This window comes from Gigantopelta aegis, chromosome 4, assembly GCF_016097555.1.
Source record: "Gigantopelta aegis isolate Gae_Host chromosome 4, Gae_host_genome, whole genome shotgun sequence".
Lineage (NCBI taxonomy): Eukaryota > Metazoa > Mollusca > Gastropoda > Neomphalida > Peltospiridae > Gigantopelta > Gigantopelta aegis.
Genome location: NC_054702.1, coordinates 81,829,496 through 81,855,053, shown reverse-complemented (window position 1 = coordinate 81,855,053; position 25,558 = coordinate 81,829,496). Strand labels below are relative to the sequence as shown.

The 25,558-nt window shown below is 36.6% G+C and overlaps 1 protein-coding gene and 1 long non-coding RNA gene across 2 annotated transcripts; both read left to right on the top strand.

Annotated features, from left to right (window-relative positions):
• Nucleotides 1–753: 753 nt before the first annotated feature.
• Nucleotides 754–3,083, top strand: LOC121372357. The gene is made up of 3 exons (XR_005957919.1): nucleotides 754–931; nucleotides 1,074–1,339; nucleotides 1,680–3,083. It is a non-coding gene; the product is annotated as an uncharacterized LOC121372357 (long non-coding RNA).
• A 15,814-nt stretch (nucleotides 3,084–18,897) lies between these two features.
• LOC121370299 (glutamate receptor ionotropic, kainate 5-like) lies at nucleotides 18,898–24,023 on the top strand. Its single transcript, XM_041495438.1, has 4 exons — nucleotides 18,898–19,353; nucleotides 21,165–21,382; nucleotides 21,903–22,168; nucleotides 23,429–24,023. Exons 1-4 carry the CDS (start codon nucleotides 19,092–19,094, stop codon nucleotides 23,670–23,672), a joined length of 990 nt encoding a protein of 329 aa, XP_041351372.1. The 5' UTR covers nucleotides 18,898–19,091; the 3' UTR covers nucleotides 23,673–24,023.
• Nucleotides 24,024–25,558: the final 1,535 nt, after the last annotated feature.

Genomic DNA, 25,558 nt, shown 5'->3' with positions numbered 1-25,558 from the left:
ATGTTTTATTTAACGACGCTCTCAATACAAGGGATCTTTTATATGCACCATCTCACAGACAGGATAACACATACCACGGCCTTTGATATACCAGCCGTGGTGCACTGGCTGGAGCGAGAAATATCCCAATGGCCCCACCGACGGGGATCGATGCCAGACCGACCGGGAATCAAGCGAACGTTTTACCACTGGGCTACGTCCCGCCCCCCCCCCAAAAAAAAAACCAAAAAAACAAAAAACCACACAACAAAACAAACAACAAATTTATTTATTTTTTAAATAAACAATTAAGAGAAATGTTCCAGTTAATGATGGTTGGGTGGGGTGGAGGTCAATGGGTGGATTCTTAAAAGCACAGACCCTAGTTTGAGTGAGTGAAAATGGACACTAAGTTTGGTTACTCTACAAAAAACACATAAGGATAAGTAACTAGAGCTCGTCTCGATAACAATTACTTCTCAAGACGAACGTGCCTTTTTAGAATTATAAAATTGCATTTTGGCGTATCACAAAAACATGGATGACCAGATCAACCAGCAGAAAAATGCTAATAAACCGTTTATAGTACACGCCCCCTAGATGGTAATGCGCCCTTTCATTGGCCAATTTGTCTTGTCGTTTAGGAGCTAGACAGCCATTGCTACGTGTTGATTACGTCATTCTCTAAGCAAAGGTAGTACCTGACGTCACGTAATATGTAACACTGCTTGAATTCCTTTTAGTGACGCAATATATATCAGCTGTGAGCAGAGTTATGATGTCACGGTACAATATATAATGCTGTGAATTTTATAATAATTATACTACAATTTTAATTATATTTATTAGTATGGTTAAACTAGAACATATTTCTGGCACTCGTCCTTTTGTAGATGTTTTTCCTGACACGAGTCTCAAGAAAGTTAATCCTTGGGGCGAGCTGTAAAAGGCAGTATGCATGATAATGACTCACACGTGTATCTTTTCGAATGAATAAACCGATATTTAAGTCCATTCTTTATTATTCTGCTGTTGAGTGCGTCGTTAAATAAAACATTTCTTTCTTTCTTTCTTTATTATTCTGCTATATACAGAATTCAGACAAGCAGGAGTATCGTGACACGTGGGATAAGATCGTAAAAGACAGCAAAGAAGACCCGGATGTTTTAAGCAAAAGTGAGGAAACACAAGTAGAGAAAGTTAAGAGAGGTAACTACGCTTTCATCCGTGACGATGCTTCCATGCGAAGATACATGAAAGAAAACTGTGGATTGCAAAGGCTCGGGGTGTCTCTGGATTGGCAGCCGGTCTCTATAGGGGTCCCCAAGAATTCTACGTTGAAGTATACATTTGGAAAAGTGTAAGCATTTGAGATTAATATACATCTCATATAAATATACATCATTCAGTTAGACACCAAGGATAAGGGCTATGGCTAGGGTTAGGGTTAAGGGTTTTGGATTAGAGTATGGATGCACAAAATAAAAGGTTTTAAGAGAACCTCCCCCCCCCCCCCCCCGCCCCAACATCTGAGCTAATAAACAGAATAGCAAAATCTGTAACAGTTATAGAATTTATGCCCCTTGTAGCACCCCTAGTCAAGGATCATAGTGTTACACCTTTCTGACATACATTTGATAATATTAAATTGCCAACTCGTTTATTATCCAAATAGCATTTATTTTACTTTTTCATTGTAGCATGAAGAGAATGGAGACCTCTGGTATCTATGAATATTGGTGGTATTTGCATATGGCAGCTATTAAAACCCCCGTCTGTCCGACCAGGAAGCGACCTGCCACCTCCAGTATAACCTTGGACGACATCAAAAGTATCTTTGTTATTCTTGGAGTGGGCATATTTGCTTCAGTGCTTGTACTAGCATTGGAAATTTTGTGGAGTGTATTCATGTGTCAAAACTGAAGAGAAAGATTAAATAAATAAAATATAACGTTAAAGAAAACCAGACGGAGACGTTTGCACACCTATAATGGTAGTATAGTATGACTGTATGCGGTTTTTTCAAAGTGATGACATGTATCGATCATTGAGCTGCAATCTCGCTTCACCATAATATAACATCATTTCTTAATGCAAATACAAACACAACTACATACAAATGTTTTATTGTCATTTACATTCGTGCAACACAGAAGCCTGTCGACGTTCATATTACTTTGTAGAAAACAGTACCTCGCTTTTGAGTGTTAAACATTTTATATCAAAGGCTAACAACCAGAATTGATTTTCAATTGTAACATTTCTTTGAACGTTTTACATGATCTGGAAATATGAACAAAAAGCAGTTTTATTTATTTATTCAAGTTTAATAGCTTTCCATCGCTCCTAATACATGCACATTCCCCAAACTTAACTACATTTTGGAAAACAGAAAGAAGGAACACGATAAGTAGTGAACTACTGTCATTTTTGTAACGAGTGGACATGTAACAGGGGCATAGCGTGATCTGGACCTGTGTGTGTGTGTGTGTGTGTGTGTGTGTGTGTGTGTGTGTTCGAATATTCATGAACCATGTGGACCCTTTTTCTATTTCGTCCGAACTCTTCGAACCCCCTTCCCAGCCTACGCCCCTGCCGTAAGTTGATGTAACCAATTCTGACGACACATATTTGAAGCTTACATAGCGCCACGATATCGTAAAACTATCGTAAGCTATGACGTCATTATGACGTGAGTCGTAGTGACGTCATAGCTTACGATGATTTTACGATATCGTAGCGCTAAGATTGCTTCGAAAATCTCTAACCAGGTTGTCGGTCCTCGATATGACCCATATTAGCGAGTGTAGGTACATGATATCGAAGAATAGCGCACGTCTGTTAGAACATTAACGTGGATGGTCTGTTCTATATGCTAAAATTAATCATTTTAAATGATATACAGTTACACGACACTGCAACTTTAACAAACTCGCTTTTTCAATTTTTGCTTTGTGACTCGTCAATGTCTTTATCTTTCAACTGCTTCACAAGTGTTATATTGCAATGTTTCTTCTTTAGATGTGCACTGTTGTTTGTATGCACTGTAATATATGTATGTGTGAAACAGGCGGTGAAATGATCCAAATAAACATATTCCTATATATCGCTTGTTTGTCTTCTCCGGTCCTTATAATAAAATGACCATGCTATAATATCCACTAGGAGCTCATATGATCAGTCACAAATGATATAAAAAGAAAAAGAAAAAAAAAAGAAGACGTTTTATTTAACGACGCACTGAACATATATTAAAGTGACAGGCCCTAGTTTTTAAACGGTACGGCACGTTTTACACTATTAGAGCCGGCTTTTATATAGTGGAATTAAAAACTTTACATACATTTTATTGTTCAGACATCCAAAGTGTTGTTGGTGATCTTGCTATTAATAATGCCACGGAATGCATTTTTAATTTTAAAACCCCCCCCCCCCATCCCCTCCCCCCCCCCCCCCCCAAAAAAAAACCTCTGACAAGTAACGGTTATGGAGACAAATACTAGTCTGTTTTTAAGGGTATTTTCCCGCTTCAGCGTCACAGACTCTTGTTTAACTCTTTTGTAACTTTATCCAAATGTCTTACAGGTTTATAGATTAACCAAACGTAGTGTCCATTTTCACGGGATGAAACTAGGTTCTGCGACTTTAATTACGGTTATAGCCCAGAAATAGCCCAATGGAGAAACATTTGTTATAACGTAAGTTTAGCTTGTTATGTAATTTCTACTGCCTGTCAGTGTTTTATTAAAATATGGAATTACCAAAGATATGGGATTTTTTAAATGATAAAAGGCTGACTATCCTCACTGGTTAAAGTAAGGAAGGAACGTTTTATTTAACGACGCACTCAACACATTTTAATTACGGTTACATGGCATCGGTAATTTGGTCATGGGCTACACAGATAATGAGAGAGGAAACCAGCTGTCCCCACGCAATGGACTGCCATTTCCGATTAGCAGCAAGGTGTGTTTTATATACAGCATATCTCAGACAGGATAGTGCATACCACGGTCTTTGTTACACCTGTTGTGGAGCATTGAATGGGACGAGAAATGGCCTCACCGGTGAAATCATTAAGATAGATTTACTGTCTTGTGAAAAAATAGATTTACAGAAGTTAAGACAGAAAACTAAATGTGTTAAAATTCAGATACTTAATACCAAAATAATGAAACTAATAGAAACGCCAAAAACAGTATGCTTTTTCACCAATATAAGATGCTGCATATCATGCCTGCATCCTCAGTGAATTACTATACGCTGACTTAGCAAATATTAGGAATCAAAATAGGTACATACTAACATGAACAAAAATAAAATCTGCATTTACTAAATTAAAGCAAATAGGTAATATGGTTTTGCTATCAAATCGGTGGACTCGATTCCACTGTTTTGGATATCATGTTTGTTAAGCATTATAACCCCCCTCCATCCTTGTTTGCACATCGGTATAACTTCTGGAAGAAAAACAACATCATCAAAAACGTATTCATAGTGAGAAAAAACACAGACACCCCCTAAACAAAAACAACAACAACCCCCCCCCCCACAACAAAGCACCAAACAACAACCCCCCCCCCAAAAAAAAAAAAAAAAAAAAAAAAAATAAACCCCAGCATTATGGGTGAGATAACCCCGTATTGAATTGTCCATAAGGTTGCAATCGCGGGATCTATAAAGGACATTTCGCAAATAACACTCGAAAGAATAAAGAAGTGTGTGGGGGTTTTTTTATCCTAGAAGAAACATATGGGCTGTGTGAAAAAACAAGTGGTGCGATAATCGACCATCGTTTGTAGAGCGTACAGTAAATGTTGAGTAGTTCTCATTGGTGTAGGATGTGTTTGACATTACGTATTGTATCACGGGCCATTTAAAAGTAATCCACTTGTCAATACGAACATTTCTCCATCTATACAAAAGATAATACTGATACAAAACCCGTTAATAAATGAATAAATATGGGGATAAATGAATTAATGGATGTTTAACCAATTACATTGCTACTAAAAGCTGCCCATTAATTTCGGCTGTGAATGAACGACAGACTTACTAGAACAGCTTAAGTAAACCTTACTCTGAAATAATCACAAATCTAATTTATATAATAATCACCATTAAGTACAGTAATTCGAGAATCGTTTGAAATTTAAAATATGCTCATCTGTTTTTTTTTGTGGCTTCATTAATTTGTATTATAATTTTAGTTTTACCTGAAACATGTTATGAAAATTAATCGTGTATTATATGTTTCCATAGCAACACGTTAACATTTAAGCCCAAATCGAAAATATTATTGGAAACGTATACATTATGACCAGCAAGTCGTATACGTCTTGTCGCAGTTTTGTTTTGTCTTTACTTATCTTGATTGCTGCACGAGGTAAAATATACTTGCTTAGGTCAGTGGTCTTGTTTCAAACAAGGTGGGGTAGGGTGGGGGTGGGGATGGGGGAGGGGGAGGGGGAGGAGAGTGAAGAATGACGCAGCCAAAGTGGTAAATCGCTCGAGTGATGAGGAGTCGTCGGTGGGCCCATTGGGCTATTTCTAGACCCAGCCAGTGCTCCACAACTGGTGTAACAAAGGCCGGAGTTCTCTCCTGTCTGTGGGATGGTAGGTATAAACTATTCCTTGCTGCTAATCGAAAGGAGTAGCCCACGGAGTGACAAAAGCGGATCTGCGCTTTCATTATCTGTGTGATCCTTAACTGTATATCTGACGTCATATAACCGTAGGATAAACTAAGTTTTGTTTTGTTTACCGGTAAGTAAAACGTGTCTTTTTTGTTTTTTATTTCTTTAAATGAAAGGAAAATGAAATATTATTATTTAGATCTGTCCACGTAATTTCAAAATGGTTATATAAAATATAGTTTTTGGGTTAGTCGTGTCTTAGAATATGTATATAGTTTCCATTTCATATCGAGTAATAATTTAATTTGTCACGGTCTATGGTTCGAATCCCCTAAGTGGAGTTTGATTGTTTCTGTTATATTATTTCATGAAGGAGCTAGCAGACAATGTTACCCTATAAAAGTTTTGTTTTGTTTGTTTAACGACACCACTAGAGCACATTGATTAATTAATCACCGGCTATTGGATGTCAAACATTTGGTAATTCTGACAGTCATCAGAGGAAACCCACTACATTTATCCATTAGCAGCAAGGGATCTTTTATATGCACTTTACCACAGACACGAAAGCACATACCACGGCCTTTTACCAGTTGTCGTGCACTGGTTGGATCCACTGAGATCGTTCCAATCTAATTAAAATTAGCTCCACTATTACATGTGGATCTAACACCAGCCAGTTGGAGCTCATGTCCACCAATCAAAACCTTACTTGCAGAATTCTGCCAGTGATTTAAAAATAATTTGAAAACATTCCGAATTATCCTGAGGGTATACATGTTTCGTGTGAATTACGAATGCCTTAAAACATGTTTTATTTTATAAAATAAATAATTTGTAATGTAAAACTGAAGACTGATTTAGCTTCCTTTTTTTATATAAATAAATAAATAATTTTTAATGTAAAATTGAAGACTGATAACCCACCGCGTACGTATGGGTATGGTTCGCTGTACTGCGGCCACTAAAATAGACTCGCCCGATATTTTTAGAATTTGTATGCTCCCAAATAACGTTATAAAAGGCGAAGTGTGATTGGTCAATATTTAAATTATTATTTACAGACGAAATGTTACCTGGACATTGGGGACTACGCAGTGTTGTTAGTTTTAAATCACTGGCAGGATTCTGCAAGTAAGGTTTTGATTGGTGGACATGAGCGCCAACTGGCTGGTGTTAGATCCACATGCAATAGTGGAGCTAATTTTAATTAGATTGAGGTCGTTCGATCCTGCGACACGAGCACCTCAGGCGAACACTCGATCGACTGATCTAAATAACGCCCCTATTACCCTATCAAATATGGATGTATAATAACTAACAAGACCACTTGCCCCTCCCGTCCTACCCGTTTTTCGTACAGAGAGCCCATATCAAATCTTCCATTGATCAGGAATATTGATGTTTTACTTTCTGGATAAAATCCGATCTAACAACAAATATTTCGTTGTTTACCTGCTAAGTCGAAAAATCAACATGATTCGCAAATGAAGTAAGTTCAGCCAACATCAAAGTGGAGATGATATCCTTTATACGAAATGATGGACGTCTGTGAAATGTTTGATGATAAAAGAAGGAACTAGATGATCTATTAGTGAAATGTGGATTTTGTTCATTAAGTGAGTAGAGGAAAACCGGACAAATAACTGACAGAGATAATGTATTTAGTGGTGTTCATTGGTATCACTGTTTTGATTTGTCAACAAGCGTACACAAAAGGTATGTAATCATTAGTTTGTACTGACTATAATGCAAGTTGTCATACATATACCTGCTTCAAATGATATGGTAGTTGTAGATCAATGTTGTTGTTTTTTCCACTGTAAGTTTAAACGTCAATCAGGAGCTGAACATATTCCCTTCCCTTTTCTTTAACATGCATATTATACTCCGTAAGTGATATTTTAGTTAAATTTTGAATCTCGTTCAGCTGACAGCTGTTTTACCATGGCAACTACATTATCTATAAGCTAATACTTAAAAAATACTTTCTATAGTAATCAGTACTGTACATAAGTAATTTTTATATTTTGAAAATGTTTATTATTCAGTGTAAAACTAAAACCAAAGTGTTTCTCACAAGGTGTTTAAACATTAAACACAGTTTTCTTTTCAGCTTATACACTACTGTTAGTTTCAGACTATGAGCGAGAACTAGACAGGAATAAACAGACGCGAGTATCAGAGGATGACCCGTTCACCTGTCGCAGTGCAGTGGTGGTCAAATTGCTGCAGCAGCTCCGATGGCGATTAGTAATTGTAATTTATGACCAATCCAATGGTATGTAAATTAATAATTATTACAATCACATGCATTTAATAAGAAATGCATTGATCAGCAATACTCCCCCCCCCCCCCCCCCCCCCCCCCCCCCCCCCCCCCCCCCCCCCCCACCTCGTGAAATTTCAGAAATTGGATTTATAACTTATACGTAATTGAACACATTACATGTAGATAGTTATGTTCATTGATTTGGTTTAAAATTTACACTAGAATATAAGCTATAGAAGGGTTTGGGCTAAAGCAGGGCTTCTAGATTATGGTAGCCCCACTAACATGGCTAGTGATATTTAATGATGGACTTATAAATAATTACTATCACCATGCCCGATGGCTTTGGGTCAACTGCTGCATTTAAGTCTAGTTTGTACATGTGAATATCCTGCCGCTTCCTCCCCTCAAATCTAAAGTTTTTAAAGCTTTATCTTTAGGTGACATATTCCTTTATTCTTGTTAGTAAAATTGTATTTACTTAAAGTAGGGATAGTGAATTTTTAATCGTGGCTAGTAAACATTTGTAATCACTGATCACATGGCTAGTGGACCTGGCAAAATAATCAAAAGTAAAATTCAAAGTTAAAATTAACAACTTTGGTTGTCGATCTCGATAGTTGACTAACCAATGAACCCTTTTGTAAGACATATATTGTCCTTTTATGCATCAAGATGGAACGGAAACAGTCACACAGTGATAATGTACAAATTCATCAAGGCCAAAATAACTTTTTCTTACCCTGTCAATAGTCTGAACAAGATAATTCAACCTTCATATCCACCAAAAAATTGTTTTTAACACAAATATCAAAGGTCAAGGTCCAATTATATTGAAAGAAAGAAAGAAATGTTTTATTTAACGACGCACTCAACACATTTTATTTACGGTTATATGGCGTCAAACATATGGTTAAGGACCACACAGATTTTGAGAGGAAACCCGCTGTCGCCACTATATGGGCTACTCTTCCGATTAGAAGCAAGGGATCTTTTATTTGCACTTCCCACAGGCAGGATAGCACAAACCATGGCCTTTGTTGAACCAGTTATGGATCACTGGTCGGTGCAAGTGGTTTACACCTACCCATTGAGCCTTGCGGAACACTCACTCAGGGTTTGGAGTCGGTATCTGGATTAAAAATTCCATGCCTCGACTGGGATCCGAACCCAGTACCTACCAGCCTGTAGACCGATGGCCTACAACGACGCCACCGAGGCCGGTCAATTATATTGATGTCTAAAATAAATATTGTGCCTGGCAATTATATTTATAATATAAGTGTGTTTAAGTGTCACCAGTACGCTGTCTTGTGCAAATACGGGTATCTAATTCATGATACTCAAATAATAAAACATTTCTTTCAAATAGTTTTGATCCATTTATTACATTTCTTTAGATGTTTTGCTTCATGACGTCACCACGCTGCTCACCCGTGTACATGATGGAATATTTCTGGAGTTGCACAAAATAGCAGACGACGACAACACTACACTTTCCTTTCTTCTCGATGTGCACCAACGTTTGTTTCCACGTCTTGACTTTCTTGTACTGACAACTGGTGTCAAAGTATGGAAATTACTAAATTACGTAAGCATTCAAGAATCATAAGATGAACATAATGTGAAGAAATTAAACAGAGTATCATACTGTTTTGCATTTACTATAGTACCATATATCAGAATGAATAAATGAATGTTTAATGACACCCGAGCACGAAAAATACATCGGCTATTGGGTGTCAAACTATGGTAAATGGGAAAAACTAAAGTGATGATCAACATCAATATAACAATTCAACAGTTAAGGCGGATGTAGGGTTTTAGGGATGGGTGCAACGTTTAAAAGGGCACCTACAGTTTTTAGGGAGGGGCGTAACGTTTGGAAATATCACCTATTGATTTTAAATGTATATTACCATGCAGTATATATACCGGTGCTCCCCAACCACCATGTACCCCCAATCCCTCCAAATAAAAACCAAAAGCCCCCCCTCCCCCCCAACCCCCCCCAAAAAAAAAAACAACACCAAAAAACCCCACCCAAACAAAATCCAATAACAACCCACCTCTACTCCTATATACTGATTAATAACTTTAAAAGTATTTATTCCATAATAATAATATTTGCAACCAATATACTATGGATTTTATTACCCATTTGTTGTAAAAAAATTTTTTTAAACAATTCTAGTATGGACAAAATGCCTTTTAAATAGTGACTCATTTAAAACTAGATATTAATATTTAATAAAAAAATCATTCGACTAAATTGTCAACAGTTCTTAATTGCATCAGTGTTCTGTGAGGGGTTGACGTCGTTGTATTTCAAAGTGTCCGACTATTGCTAGACAGACATCGAAACTAGGTACTGGTTCGGTCTGAAGATTGTGGCAGCCATTGCACATCGGCAAACTGTTATATACTAATATCGCACCGTTGAATTATCGGTAAAATCACACCAAATGAGTTGCTATTTCCCTTGGGTAATAACTGACTGACTTAAATGGACATGTCCACTGCTAATTTGATGCATTTTGATACATGGGACATATCTTCTTCAAGTGTTAGGAAAATGAATTTTTCAATAAGGTGAAGTAAATAATATTTATAGTGCAATATAATTCCAGTTAACAACAGTAATGACTTGTTAACAGTTATTACTGTCTGATGTGTCTGCTAAAACTTTTCATGCATTTTTATTTGAGTTTTAATATAATCTTATTCTATGAATCGTGAAATGTAAACATCACTTAATGTTCCTGGTAATAGGCCTACCCAACAAGTAGATCCTTGTATTTATTACGTAGCCCAGTGATAAAGCGCCCACTCGATGCGCGATCGGTCTGGGATCGATCCCCGTCGGTGGGCCCATTGGGCTGTTTCTCGCTCCAGCTAGTGCACCACGACTGGTATATCAAAGGTATGTGTTATCATGTCTGTCGGATGGTGCATATAAAATATCCCTTGCCCGAGTAGCCCATGAAGTGACAACAGCGGGTTTCCTCTCTTAATATCTGTGTGGTCCTTAACTATATGTCCGACGCTATATGACCGTAAATAAAATGTGTTGAGTGAGTCGTTAAATAAAACATTTCCTTCCTTCCTTATTTATGGAGACGTGACCATTAAACATATTCCGTGGGTGGCTTATTTATGGAGACGTGACCATTAAACATATTCCGTGGGTGGCTTATTTATGGAGACGTGACCATTAAACATATTCCGTGGGTGGCTTATTTATGGAGACGTGACCATTAAACATATTCCGTGGGTGGCTTATGCATTTCGGTTCTCCTAATTATTTCTCGAATGTCTCTTAATGAGTAAATACTATTCTTAAAGTGAAGTTTGTTTTGTTTAACGACACCACTAGAGGATATTTATTATTAATCACCGGATATTGGATGTCAAACATTTGGTAATTTTGACATTTAGCCTTAGCGAGGAAACCCGCTACATGTTTCCATTGGTGGCAAAGGATCTTTTATATGCTATTATCCCACATACAGGATAGCACATACCACGGTCTTTGATATACCAGTCGTGGTGCACTGGTTGAAACAAGACATAGCCCAATGGGCCCACCGAAAGGTATTCATCCCAAACCAACCGCGCATCAAGCTAGCGTTTTACCACTGCCCCACTTAAAATGACGTTTAGTACACAGCAGTCTTCACAAGATGCCCCAAGGCAGTTTATAGCTCAGTCGTAGAGTGCTTTCTCGAGAGGCAACGTGACACAAGATCGATACCCCTTGATGAACTAGTTTTCCCCGTCCCAACACGTCTCCACGACTACAAACATAAATGTTTGTTTTTGTTTAGCACAAGATTTAGCACATTGATTTATTAATCATCAGCTATTGGATGTCAAACTATTGGTAATGTTTGACATACAGTCTTAGAGAGGAAACCTGCTTCATTTTTTTCATTAGTAGCAAGGGATCTTTTATATGCACCATCCCACAGACAGGATAGAACATACCACGGCCTTTAATATACCAGGCGTGATGTACTGGCTAGAACGAGAACTTTCACGAATAATTCATCAAAGATCGTGGTATGTACTGTCTCGTCTATGGGAAAGTGAATATACAAGATATCTTGCTACTTTCGCGGTGGGATTAGCCTATGTGGCGGCAACGAGAAAGTACTTTCTGTACTAACCCAATTTCGAAATAACCATCATTTATATTATACAGCAAACAGCCTTACTTAAAATGTGATGAGATGTCGTTAAACAAATATCCTTTCCTTTCCTTACTATTGATGCCTGAAGTGTGGTATATTCAGTTTTAAAATTACACAACGGATTGATTAAAGTATCTGGTTTTCTTGTTGATGTTTAATCTACGATGTGAAGATGGTACATAAACACATTATCGCACGCGCAGCATCCCATGTATACCAATCTATTTATAAGTAAAAACCTATTTACACACCGGGTGTTCCAACAAGCAATGCTACAGAATGGCTAATAAAACTGTAATAAAAATGTCTCTGTCTGGTTTTCAGGTAGATAGTATCGATTCGTCAAAGAAGAGGACGACAGATTTTAATTACCATTCTAAATGGCTCGTCATCTTGAAGTCAAAACGTCTTGACAAATCGGTATACAAGCTGGTCCATTTGCAACATGTTGCATTTATTAAAACCGTCTGCATTTTAAAGGTATGATAAAACGCGCATTTCAAATAAAGGAAAAACAATTATACAGATAGAAACAAGTACGGGAACACTTGATAACGTATACATGTACCAAATTTCATCCACTAATATAAAATTAATCTCTGTATCAAATTTCAAAGATGTATATTTTGAACTTGTGCATACTTTTTTGTTTCATCTTTGGTGAACTCGTGCGCAGTTTTTCAACGTTTTAGGTTAAGAGACGGACTTGATAGCTATGGTGGTGTCATGGTTAACAGTAAATTAAAAGACACGTGCTGTAAAATCACTGAACATCTGTTCATTACCTTTCATTAATTTAATAGGTAGCACAGGGTCCCGTTTTACGAAGCGATCTTAGAGCAAAGATCACCTTTCAGTGCATAGCTACCTTATGCGCTTAAGTTATCTTAGCGGTAATATCGCTTCGTAACACGGGGCCCAGAAGCCATTTCGCTAGAGCGCATCTCAATTAATCTTGTGAAGAGGTTACTCTTTTCACAATAAGATTACAAACTGTTATTGTAAATGTCTGGATGAGGTCCTTCAAGATACATTTAACAGTGTCTACAGTGTTGAAGTGTCCTTTAAATTATTTGATTAGGTAAAACACATACGTTTCAGATGTTTACCAATTCTACGGCAATCATGACATTGGTACATCGTGGCGAAACGACTTCACTACAACACGTCTCATATACATCCTACCTCAACAACAGCATTCTATTTCCTGCACTCAAGTATGGATACAATGGAAGAAAATTAATCGTTTCCGTGACACCAGTAAGTACTGACAGGGAAACGTTGCTAAAGAATAAATGATGTCGATATTCATGATGAAAAACGCATGGAAACGTTGGTTGAACAATTAGCTCATTAGCATAGTACAGACATATTTTATAGTAAAGAAAAATAGAAACATTACTTTGTATTTTCTATATGAAATATTCGGACATTTTATAAATTAAAACTAAATACTTCTTTCTTCACTTTTAATGCAACTGTTGTTAATCTATAATAGTTTTGAAATCATGTTTCAGTCGATTGCTTTGGAAATAACCAAATTTTAATATTCTTGCAGTATTTAATAGGTTTAATGTATACACATTTCGAACTGTTGACTACCCTAATTAAAGAAGGCGCTAAAATAACACCAGTAGTTCAAAAATAAATATTATAATTTTGACACTTAAACATTTTAGTTGAAGTCACTAGTAATTCCACAGTGAATTATTAAATACTGAAAAAGTGGAATTGTTTTATTTGTACAGGTGTCATCGTTTATATATAAAAAGGTCATCAACAACGTTACGGAATATTCAGGTTTTTGCATTTACTTGTTGGAAGCTTTGGCAAGTTCTCTAAACTTCACGTAAGTCATAATGTTGGTTTGAAGTAAAACGTAATTAGAATCACAATCTACAGTAAACTCTGGCGTAGCAGGGGGACAAGGTGACATGTGTCCCCCACTGTTCTTGATCCAGTAGCAGCAGCTATATCTATCTATCTATCTATCTATCTATCTATATATATATATATATATATATATATATATATATATATATATATATATATATATATATATATATAAAGTTATTACCAGAGTGTTTTTCGGTATCGCCAATATCATATATTAGGAATAAAAATTGTATTATGCGAGCATAAAACATTATTTTTATTCCTAATTTATGATATTGACGATACCAAAACTCACAATCACAGTTTAATACAACACGTTTATGTAAACTATACACACAACTTTAATTCCAGTCCGCGATTACTAGATACATGTCCTTACATCAAAATAAACTAGTGCGTAACTCTTTTTTTTGTTATCTGAACGCTGGGCAGCTTTCAGTGTAAAATTGTTATTGAATGTTTTATTTGATGACTATGAATGCATACGTCAATTATGGAGTGTCACCCTGGTACGTTTGCTTAAATGGCAATAAACCTAGTGGCTATAACATTTTTGTTAATATCAGCAGGCCCGTGGATTTTTGTATGTACCTTTGCCTATTTGGGGGACACATACCCTGAAAAGGACAACCCCTGTTGTCCAGCTATTTCTCCCAGCATATTGGTTTAAACAAACACACCTTCTAAACCAGGCCGGAATACACCCATTTTACACAAAAAGCACTTCTTTTGCATGGGTCGGAATTACCACAAACACAGTCTTCAATGTCAACAAGTTACACATGTTTACAAACTACATGCTCTCCCCTGTCACTTCAGTCAAATAGTTGTCACTTCATAGCTTTCTGCCATGAAATAATCACAGTCAAACAGCAGACTACCTGCGCGGTCAAATTTCCGGATTTCCGGACAACCAAACGGAAAGATAACTGTAATCTGAGGCCATATTGCAATTTATGTCTCACTACACAGTTGACTTCCGGGTGAGAGTTCCACTATAGTTCCTAATTGTGGCACAAGTTATAGCTCACATATTCACTTCTAGGAAATGATGAAGAATTAAAACAATATGCATGTTTAATGGTAAGCCCTCTGGCTGAATTTTGCCCATGCTATTTTGTAATATTGTGCAATGACCTTTTGGGACACGTGCATATAGCGTAAGAGACAGCCGGAGTGAATCGGTTAATGAACCACCTGTTCGGACCGGTATTACAGGCAGATACGGTCATATAGCAAAACATTGAGACGGAAATGTTCTCAGTTCTGGATTGAAAACACAGGGAAGAATATTTAAATAAGAACATAATTATATACAATCATGTATGGATTTTAAGTGAATAATGATTCATAATGTTGTATATAATTTCGATGGTTTAATAAAACTATGATGTTTATACTGAGGCAGAGGATCTGGAAAGTTGTGTTTGTCTGTGTAAAAACATTTCCTAATACATGCAGGGCCGGATCCATGGTTTTTCTAGTGAGGGAATACAGCATTTAAAAGGTTTACTCACAGTATTCAGAAGTACACTAACATGCATTACCTATATGGCAAGCTTCCACAGAAATATCAAACTGACCATTTTAAACATGTTCCCCACAAAAAACTCAAATAAATGCATTATGATCATCTGCTAAACACTGGCTTTTTCCGAGCTTTTCTAACTTTGTAGAGGTGCGCATCTCCAACACCTTCAAGAGCAGTTCCTACAATTAAATTAATACAATAGCCTGAACTGAACAGAACTGAATTAACCTCGCGAATATTAATTGTACAGTCTTACTAATATGTATTAGCGTAGCTGGGGGTGGGGGTGTGGGGGGGTGTGGGGGGGGGGGGGGGGGGGACATGGTCTTTCTCAGACACATCCCCAGTCCAATGTAGGTGGCCCGTCAATATAAAATCATACGCACTTCCAGGTCCGACTTCAAGCAAACAAATAATCAAACAAATAATCACTTACCTCTATCCATGTAATATTTGTCCACTCAGCACTGGTAGAAAACATTGCAACAAACAGCACAGTAGTTAGCTGTCGTCATTAGATCCAGTAGTATTAGATCCATAAACAGACATTTTATATTCATACACATTTAAAATAAATATGATTATGAATGTCAAAAAACGATTGTGTTTGCACATATCTATATCCAGAAGGATGTACGTACTATCGCTTTGGCATCAATAAGCATATTAAAGTCAAAGCATTGTTGACGTCACGCCAAAGCATTGTTGACGTCACGTCAAAGGAACCGGGTGAGTCAGCGCGGCCGGCCTGTGCCCCAGCCCCCAGCCCTAAAAATAAATGTGTTTTCTTTTCTTTTATCCTACTCTATATAAATAAAGGTAAAAATCGTGCTTGTGTCCTCCCAAAACCCCTCAAAACAAAACAAAACAAAAAACAACAACAAAAAAACCCCAAACAAACAACCCACAATAATAACAACAAACAAACCCAATCTTAGTCTCCTTCACTACAGATTGTGATGTCGTCCCTACGGGCTTGCCTTAACCCGCATCTAGCAGTCAATAAAGTTAGCACTGGACTATGAACGGTCACAACCCATCGTCCGTCAACAACACGTTGATGATGCAAATAATGTATAGTGCATAAAACATATTCATGCATTCTGCAGTTTGTATGTCAAATACAAAATATAGCGCCACATCTTAACCTGTCGGTGGATTTTTTAATAATATATATATTTAAGGTCTCACTACACAGATCACGTCCGGGTGAGAGTTCATTGATGACGGTCCACTATAGTTCCTAATTGTGACACATGTTATGGTTCACATATTCACTTCTAGGAAATGGTGAAGAATTAAAACAATATGTATGTTTAATGGTAAGCCTTCTGGCTGTATTTTGCCCATGTTATTTTGTAATATTGTGCATCGACCTTTTGGGACATGGGTATATAGCACAAGTGACAGCCGGAGTGAATCGGTTAATGAACCACCTGTTCGGACCGGTACTACAGCCAGATGCGGTTGTATGGCAAAAAACTGAGACGGAAATGTTCTCAATTTTGGAGTGAAAATAAATGCTAATACAATGTATGTTCGCAATGGTGTATGTTGTTAGTGCCAACGAGAAACAATTCTATGAGCAATCTTCGCTTGAATGGTGGTGCATTCATAGGCGTATGGGCTCCCATTTTTGTAGGGTTTCAGGCTGGCTTTTGCCCGATTTAAAAGAAAATGCCCGAATCTGGATAACAATATTTATTCATATATTAGAATAACTACCAAACAGATATATATATATATATATATATATATATATATATATATATTAAGTTCCAGTTCTTTATCAAAATCATTTAGCGGTCACAGCAGACTTGTGACCCTTATGAGGGATCACAGGACCCTTATACCCCCCGCCCTCTTTCATCAGCGGCTACTGGGTATCTATTAAATATTATGTATCTACGTACTAGCTAATACCAAAAATGCTATTGCATAGTTTACTCTTGTTTGTTACAAGGAAAAGGAAAGAAAACAAAATGTTTTATTTAACGACGCACTGAACACAATTATAATAACGGTTAACACCTGAATGTCCCATTTTCAAGATAAATAAATCCAAACAACTGGAAACGGTGTGTGGGGGTCCAAAAATTCCATATTAATAATATACGTCTAAAATAACACGATTAAAATCACAGGCGTACGGGCCAGCTGATTTTGCTCGAGTATTTCTATCGTTTTTCCCGATTATACGACCTATCGCATCGCAAGCATGTCTATAATTGCCAAGGCATAGTGTATCATAGTGCATAGCCATAGAATATTAACATGACGAAATCCATCTTTGCAAACCAAGGAACCATTCCGTATCTATAGTATACTGCATTTCGTAAATTAGAAATGCAGTATGTTATAGATACGGAATGGTACCTTGACTTGCGAAGATGGACGGAATTATGAAAAAAACATTCGTCGCCGTTGATTTTTTTTACATGGTACTTGTCAGTTGAATGCACTCCTTAAAATTAGTAGTCACGTGACCCTCTTGATTGTGTTATATTTTTCACATAATATATTCTGACATAGAAATTGTATTGAACTGCAAATAATTAATGGTGGTGTGTAACCGTAATTGCCAAATACTAGTACCACTAGTATCTTTATGGGTATACATGTGAATATATCTTAATTTTGTATCGTTAACTGACATGCACGACTGCCAAGAATGCAGGTATCACACTATCTCAGAACCCACGATATCACCATAGTCCATAGTATTGCAGAATACATGCCATCATGGTATAGTTACACCTTTGTTTTTTTACTTACAGATACCAACTCATAGAGCCGGCACATGGATCATGGGGCATACGTTTTAACGGCTCTTGGAACGGACTGGTTGGTCAGTTGGAAAGAAGGGTATGTTGCATCCTTCAAGATGCGTGACGCAGTAGTGTCAGTGGAGCAATGTGGCCGAGTCACTTGATGGGTTCTTTACCGGTATCAACAAGCTTAATGAATATAAATATAAATTGTTGGGTAAACAGCTAATAATGAAAACTAACGTTTCACATACCATTACAAATGCATTGCCACAAAGTAATGGCAACAATACAACGATTTAGCTATATTGGATTTGGAACACTGGTAGACTAAGACAGAATTCAGTCTCCCCCCCCCCCCCAACTCCCAAAAAACAACAACAACAACAACAACAAAAAACCCAACAAAAACCCAGCAAACCCCCAAAACAATAGAATGAAAGAAACAAAAACAACAACCTCCCCAAAAGAAAACCCAAACAAAACAACTAAACAAGTAAACAACAAACAAAAATCACCGAAACAAAAGACCCCCCCCCCCAAAAAAAAAAAAAAAAAAAAAAAAAAAAACCCAACAAAAATAAAATAAATTAAAATAAAATAAAATAAAAACATTACAAAAAATAAAATAAAATAAAATAGTTAAAATATATTTAAAAAAAAGAAAAAAAAAAAGAAGTAAAAATCAATGTACTATAGTTTAAACTTATCTGTGTTAATACTTCAATACTAACTAAATATTTGTTGTATTAATATTGCCAGGAAATTGATCTTGCGTTGTCCGACATTACCATCAACATCGACAGGTCAAAGGTCATGGAGTACCTTCTACCAGCTATATACTACGACTACACTGACGTCATCTACAAAGAAGAAAACAATGAAGTAACATCATGGGCGACGATACTCCGACCGTTCTCCCCCGCTGTGTTTATGGCGATCGCCGGGTCTGCTGGCAGTTTTTTCATCCTCTATGTGTCGGCGATGGCACTGCTTCGAAAGACGCACAAGGTTCGAAATGAACCCAAGACGGTCACCGACGTACTGTGGTTCACGATATCCTCTCTGGTTAAGCAAGGTATGAGACTCCAGTAATAAACGTTTGTTTTATTTAACGACACCACTAGAGCACATTGATTAATTAATCATCGGCTATTGGATGTTAAACATTTGGTGATTCTGACACGTAGTCATCACAGGAAACCTGCTACATGTTTTTTTCTAAGGCAGTAAAGGATATTTTATATTAGGAATGGACATACTACGGCATTTGACCAGTTATGGTGCAATGGTTGAAACGAGAAAAACCCCAATCAGTTGAATGGATCCACCGAGGTGGTTTGATCCTGCGACGCAAGTACTTCAAGCGAGCACTCAACCGACTGAGCTAAATACCGGCCCACATCAGTACTAAATTTAGTGCATGTATTCGAATTTCGTGAATAGATTCAAAATGATTCCATAATAATGTTTTATAATGCTGTAGTGCTGTGGCTGTGACGGATAGGTGCCGATTTCGAAACGCTAAAACACCTTCCAGTATGTTAGTAGAAAACCATGCAAATGCTTAGGTTCAAACATGCAATGGTTGTGCCTAGCGGGTAGGGGAAATTGCCACACCGAAAATACGAAAATATTCTTCTTTTTTTTTAGTTTAAAAATACCTATTTGTCTAGCTGGAGAGGACTGCAAATTAGTGTGCCCATACTTTAAAAAAAGAAAGAATATGATTTAAGGCGAAAAAAAGAAGGAAGGAAGGATTGGAAGAATGAATGCTATGATAAGATTTTGAAATAGAAAGTAGTAAATTTGGTCTTGTAATAAATACTTATAGGTAGAACAATATATTGCTATATCTTCTTTCCAATAATATTAACCAAGGTTCCCAATATTCTTCTTTTAATTTGTATTCTATCTTTTATAATGTTTAAATGAACATATATTCTAGGTTTCTGTTTTTGCATTTTACTTCTGTATATATACTATTTACCGTTAATAATATGGCAATTAGCAAATACCATTACGCTTTTGTTTCTGTTTAACATTTCAAATACTGCTGTCTGTTTATCGAATTGTATATGTTCACCTTGGTCTTGATACCACCGTTCAATTTGTTTCCATAAAACTAAGACTTTAAAACAGTCATAGAACAAACATTCTTATGTTTCTGGCTGTGGATGCAAAACTCACAGATATTTGATTAATTATATTTTATTTTATAAAGAAAAGTGTTTATTGTTATTATTCAATGTACGATTCTATATTGAAACCACAGTAAAGTTGGGTCTTTATACACAGAAATAATAAATTATAGATTGTGTTCCACTCTTGTGACGATAGTATTTAATCTAAAATTGAATATTTTCTTTGGGAAGTTGGCACTATTGTTGATTTGTTTAAAATGTTTTACAAAAGTATGTAATGTTTAAACAGAGCAATACATTCTAAAAATAACTAGAGCACATCTCGATAACCATTACTTGAAACGTGCGTTTTTAGAATTATAAAAAATGCATTTAGGGGTATTACAAAAAACTGGATGACCTAGACACATTCAAGTTTACGAAAATGAATATTCTAAATAATAAACTGTAAGTACTTCTAATTTAAATGATCAAATACGGCTTTAATAATGATAAATACGTAGTAGTGTTTAAAAACTAGGATCTGTCATTTTAACCATATGTTCGACGCTGAATGTGTGTTGAGTGCGTTATTAAGTTAAATATTTCTTCCTTTCTTAACCAAAATCCCAAAATGAAGTAACCCTTATTGAACTTTCTACATTTCTGGCAACCCCGTTAAAGGTTTCTCTCAGAGTATCCGCGTTTTCGTGTCTAAAAACTGCCATAATGAAATATAACTAACATTGGACTTTTTATACTTCAGGTAGCACCGTAAAATCTTCCTCTCAAAGCATCCGGGTCCTGGTGTCGTCGTGGATGCTGTTTACCGTCATCATCATTGCCGTATACACCGCTAACCTGACTGCGGTGTTCAGCGTGCGGCCCGTAGTCAAACAGTTCTCGAGTCTGGGACAACTTCTCGATAACCCCAAGTATAAAATAGGCGTTTTACATGGCAGCATTCTCACCATGATACTCAAGGTACATGGGATTGTAATATGTAGCAGCCCTGTCCTAGTTATATTATACTAAGACAAAACAGTTTATATTATACACATGTACTAAGACAAAACAGTCTTAATGCGTGGTCGGTCTTGAATCGATCCCCGTTGGTGGACCCATTGGGATTATTTCTTGTTGTAAATAACTGCAGACTCGTTAATCCCCGACAAGGCCCTGTAAAAATTGGAATTTATCTACAATATGTAATTTAATTATGACAAAGCATTGATAAATATAATTTTATATATCAATTTTGTACATAATGTTCTAAGTTTGCATTCTTTAATGTTATATGTGAATAGGTGTGAAGAATATTGATATATTATTCATATTTCCATCATATGTAAACAGCCTCCCCCAAAACCCCTCCCCGCAAAATACCCTCCCCCCCCAACCCCCCCCCCCCAAAAAAAAAAACCCGGCCCCCCAAAAAAACCCAACAACAACAACAAAACCCACAACAAAACAAACCAAAATCATCTCTTTTTTTGCTATTTAGAACTCGTCCCATCCAGATTATCGTAGAGCTTGGAATAAGATTTTAAAAGATAGCAAAGATGATCCGGATGTTTTCACTACAAATGAGACAAAGCACGTGCAAAAAGTCATTGGAGGCTACTATGCCTTTATCCGGAACGACGCTGGCTTGCGCATATTCACGAGAGAAAACTGTGGATTACAAAGACTCGGTTTATCTCTGGTCTGGCAGCCGGTCTGTCTGGGAGTTCCGAAACGGTCTACACTGAACGTCGAGTTTGCTGAAACGTAAGCATCGGCGGTATATTCGGTTTACATTTATGCGTAATTTATCTCAAATAAGTAATAATCCGATTTCTTATTTGCAAACCGATACGCCAACGAAGCTGCTTAGTCCCCCAAAATGACGTCATACGATACGAGTGCTTTGCACGAGAATAGCCGATTATGACAAGATAACTTTACGATTTCATGGATTACTATTGTCGTTCGAGGTACTCGTATCGTGTGGCGTCTCCATAAAGTTATACGTTAAGTAATATATTTTTACTAAGTTACTATGCATGACATTCATAATAATACAAGTATACCAGTAAGAACGATATGTGAAGTCGGGGGTGAGTGGAGACAAAAATGTAAGTGTGTGTGTGTGTGTGTGTGTGTGTGTGTTGGGCGGGGTGGATGGAAGGGTACATGCCCCTGGTCGTCCGCCCGTTTCCTATATGCGCGACCAGGACATCCACGTACCAATTCCGATTTGTAGTTAGTATAAATACTGACGGAATAAAACGCAAATAACCGATTACCACACCAGAATGACACCGTTGTTATTAATATTTATAACACTTCCGATTATGACTGTGACGATTTAACGATTTAAAAAAAATATATTACGATTTAAAAAAAAATATATTACTGTCTTCTATTAAAATACTTGATTGGATCTAATCAGTTTTATTACACGGCTGTGATGTTGCATGACAATATAACAAAATCAATCTTTTAAAATACGTAAATGTATTTTGTAAAAATATATATACTACGTTTATGTAATTAAAGACAGACCCCCTCACCTCTTATGAAAGGATGACATTCGTAAATTAAATGTATGTTCAACGTATACTGTTATTTTAGTGGTATTGTTAAAAACGATTTTTTCTGTATTTTTTGTATTGTCTTTGCAGAAGAACATGTTTCTGATAAAATATAAAACATTTGTGGAACATTTTATGATAAAGGTTTCTAGATTATTATTATTTTTTGGTTTTCGTATGAAATTAACAAATATTTGACTTTATAAAGCTATTCAATTATGCGATATAATTTGTATTGAATTAATGCTATAAGGTTCTGTGCAGCAGAATAATATGCAAATAACCAGTTTATGCTATAAACCGACATGCAATAAAATGGATTCGACTGTATTATCGTATCGGAGGTCGGACTCGGGATGGGCGTGTTCGAAACCCTAGTGGTACATGGGCACGTTAAACTAGTTATCATCATCGACTGTATTAATGAACTATTAATTTGTTTTCTTGAAGACAGAATGAAGAGACTGGAGACATCAGGTATCTTTAACTACTGGTGGAACGTGCACATATCCCAGCTAAAACACATCACCTGTCCGTCCAGGCAGCGGTCTGTGAGTTCCAGTATCACGCTGGATGACATCAAAAGCGGATTCGTTCTTCTCGGAGCTGGCATTGGAGCCGCAGTTCTTTCACTCTTCATCGAAATATTGTGGAACACCATAAGACGAAAATGTAAAATCCATAGGAAAATATTGTAATGTAGAACCATAAGTAGAAACCATGAATGTTTATGGAGTTACTTCTTTAAGCCACGGGTAGGACGTAGTCCACTGGTAAAGTGCTCACCTTATGCACGATCTATCTAGGATTCATCCCTGTTGGTGCGTCCATTGGGCTATTTCTCCATCCAGCCACTACTCTTCAACCGGTGTAACAAAGGTTGTGGTATGTACTCTCCTGTCTGTGGAATGGTGCATATAAAAGATCCCCTGTTGCTAATTGAACTGACTAGCCCATGTAATGGCTGCAGTTTCCACTCTCATTGTGTATGAAGTCCTTAACCATATTTCCAACACCAAATAACTAAATAGAAGTGTGCTGAGACTTTAGTGCGTCGTTAAATAAAACATTTCTTTCTTATTTTTTCTTTTTGTCATTCTTTAAGGTTTTTGGTAACCACAATCGTTGTTTTTGTGTGTTGTTTTTGAATCTTTGATTGAGGATCTGAGAAGTGCAAACTTGGCACACTTGAGATAAAACACACATCTGGCTGTATCTCCGATATTTTATCACCTATGACAAAATTGTTGATATCTAAGATAATGTTTTAGTGGTCAAGGAATTAATATTAAATTACCCTAGTTAATTAAGCCATTGCAATATCATTTAAACCCATTATGGCCAGCATCATTTCAGCCAAAAGAAGGAAATTGCAATTTATCGCATATACATCAACTAGAAAATGATTTTGATGTTAGTGATTATGTCTTACGGGCCAAGGTATTAATTGCAACAACATCTTCATCATTTCACTCCAAGATGGCGTTGAAAATGGCCGCGAGGAGTAGGAAGTAGCCATATCTTGCATTCTGTTTCACCCAAACAATAATTTATATCTCAAATACAATGTTTTATTCTGCAAGGATTTCAATTCTCGCATTCTCTTTTTAAAACAAAAAATCCAAGATGGCTACCACAAGGTCTGCAAAAACAGAGAAATAACCACGTTATATGTTTAGCATAACATAAAACACTCATTGTGAAACCAACATAAGTTTTAAAAATGCACAAATCATTTAACGAAAATATTTACTAGTAAAGTTGTCTAACATGGAAGACATACTTCACACAAACATTGCTGTGATACATGGTCATATACCCACAAATCGCCACTGATGTTTATATATAGTGTTTCAGTCACATCTAATAATCGATATATACATTATTATTATATTTTGTGGACCAAGACAATTTATGTCAGAAACTGTGGAACTCCCTCGACGCCAACATGTCTCACCGTAACATAATAATTACTATTATACTAGTATCTTTCTGCTTTAGCTGCAAATGACCAGTCATTATCAAATGAATTGGTAGCCATATATTCACAGGATACAAATAACGACAAAAGGGTTTACTACACAACATAAAACCCCATTTTATTTTGAAAATACACCACCCAATGATCAATGATGTATGTATTCGCAGTAGATTTGTCTCGATGTATTCACTTGTTCACTTTCAACTTCCACATAACATTATGTAAGGCCGCAGCGGTTGTTCTGGGAATTGGGTACAAAAACGATAATTGAGATGACTTTGGTTATTGATAGAAGACCACAGTTATGTGCGAATACCATAACTGAGATGACGTTGGTTATTGATAGAAGACCACAGTTATGTGCGAATACCATAACTGAGATGACGTTGGTGATTGATAGCAGACCACAGTTATGTGCGAAAACGATAACTGAGATGACGTTGGTTATTGACAGAAGACCACAGTTATGTGCGAATACGATAACTGAGATGACGTTGATTGTTGATAGAAGACCACAGTTATGTGCGATAATTGAGATGACGTTGGTTATTGATAGAAGACCACAGTTATGTGCGAATCTTTGGCTGATTTATGCATACCAGG

Coding starts and splice junctions, on each gene's coding strand:
- LOC121370299 (XM_041495438.1), top strand. CDS start 19,092: ATGGAGTACCTTCTACCAGCTATATACTACGACTACACTGACGTCATC. Junction 21,383..21,902: donor TTCTCACCATGATACTCAAG/GTACATGGGATT, acceptor TTTGCTATTTAG/AACTCGTCCCATCCAGATTA. Junction 22,169..23,428: donor AACGTCGAGTTTGCTGAAAC/GTAAGCATCGGC, acceptor TCTTGAAGACAG/AATGAAGAGACTGGAGACAT.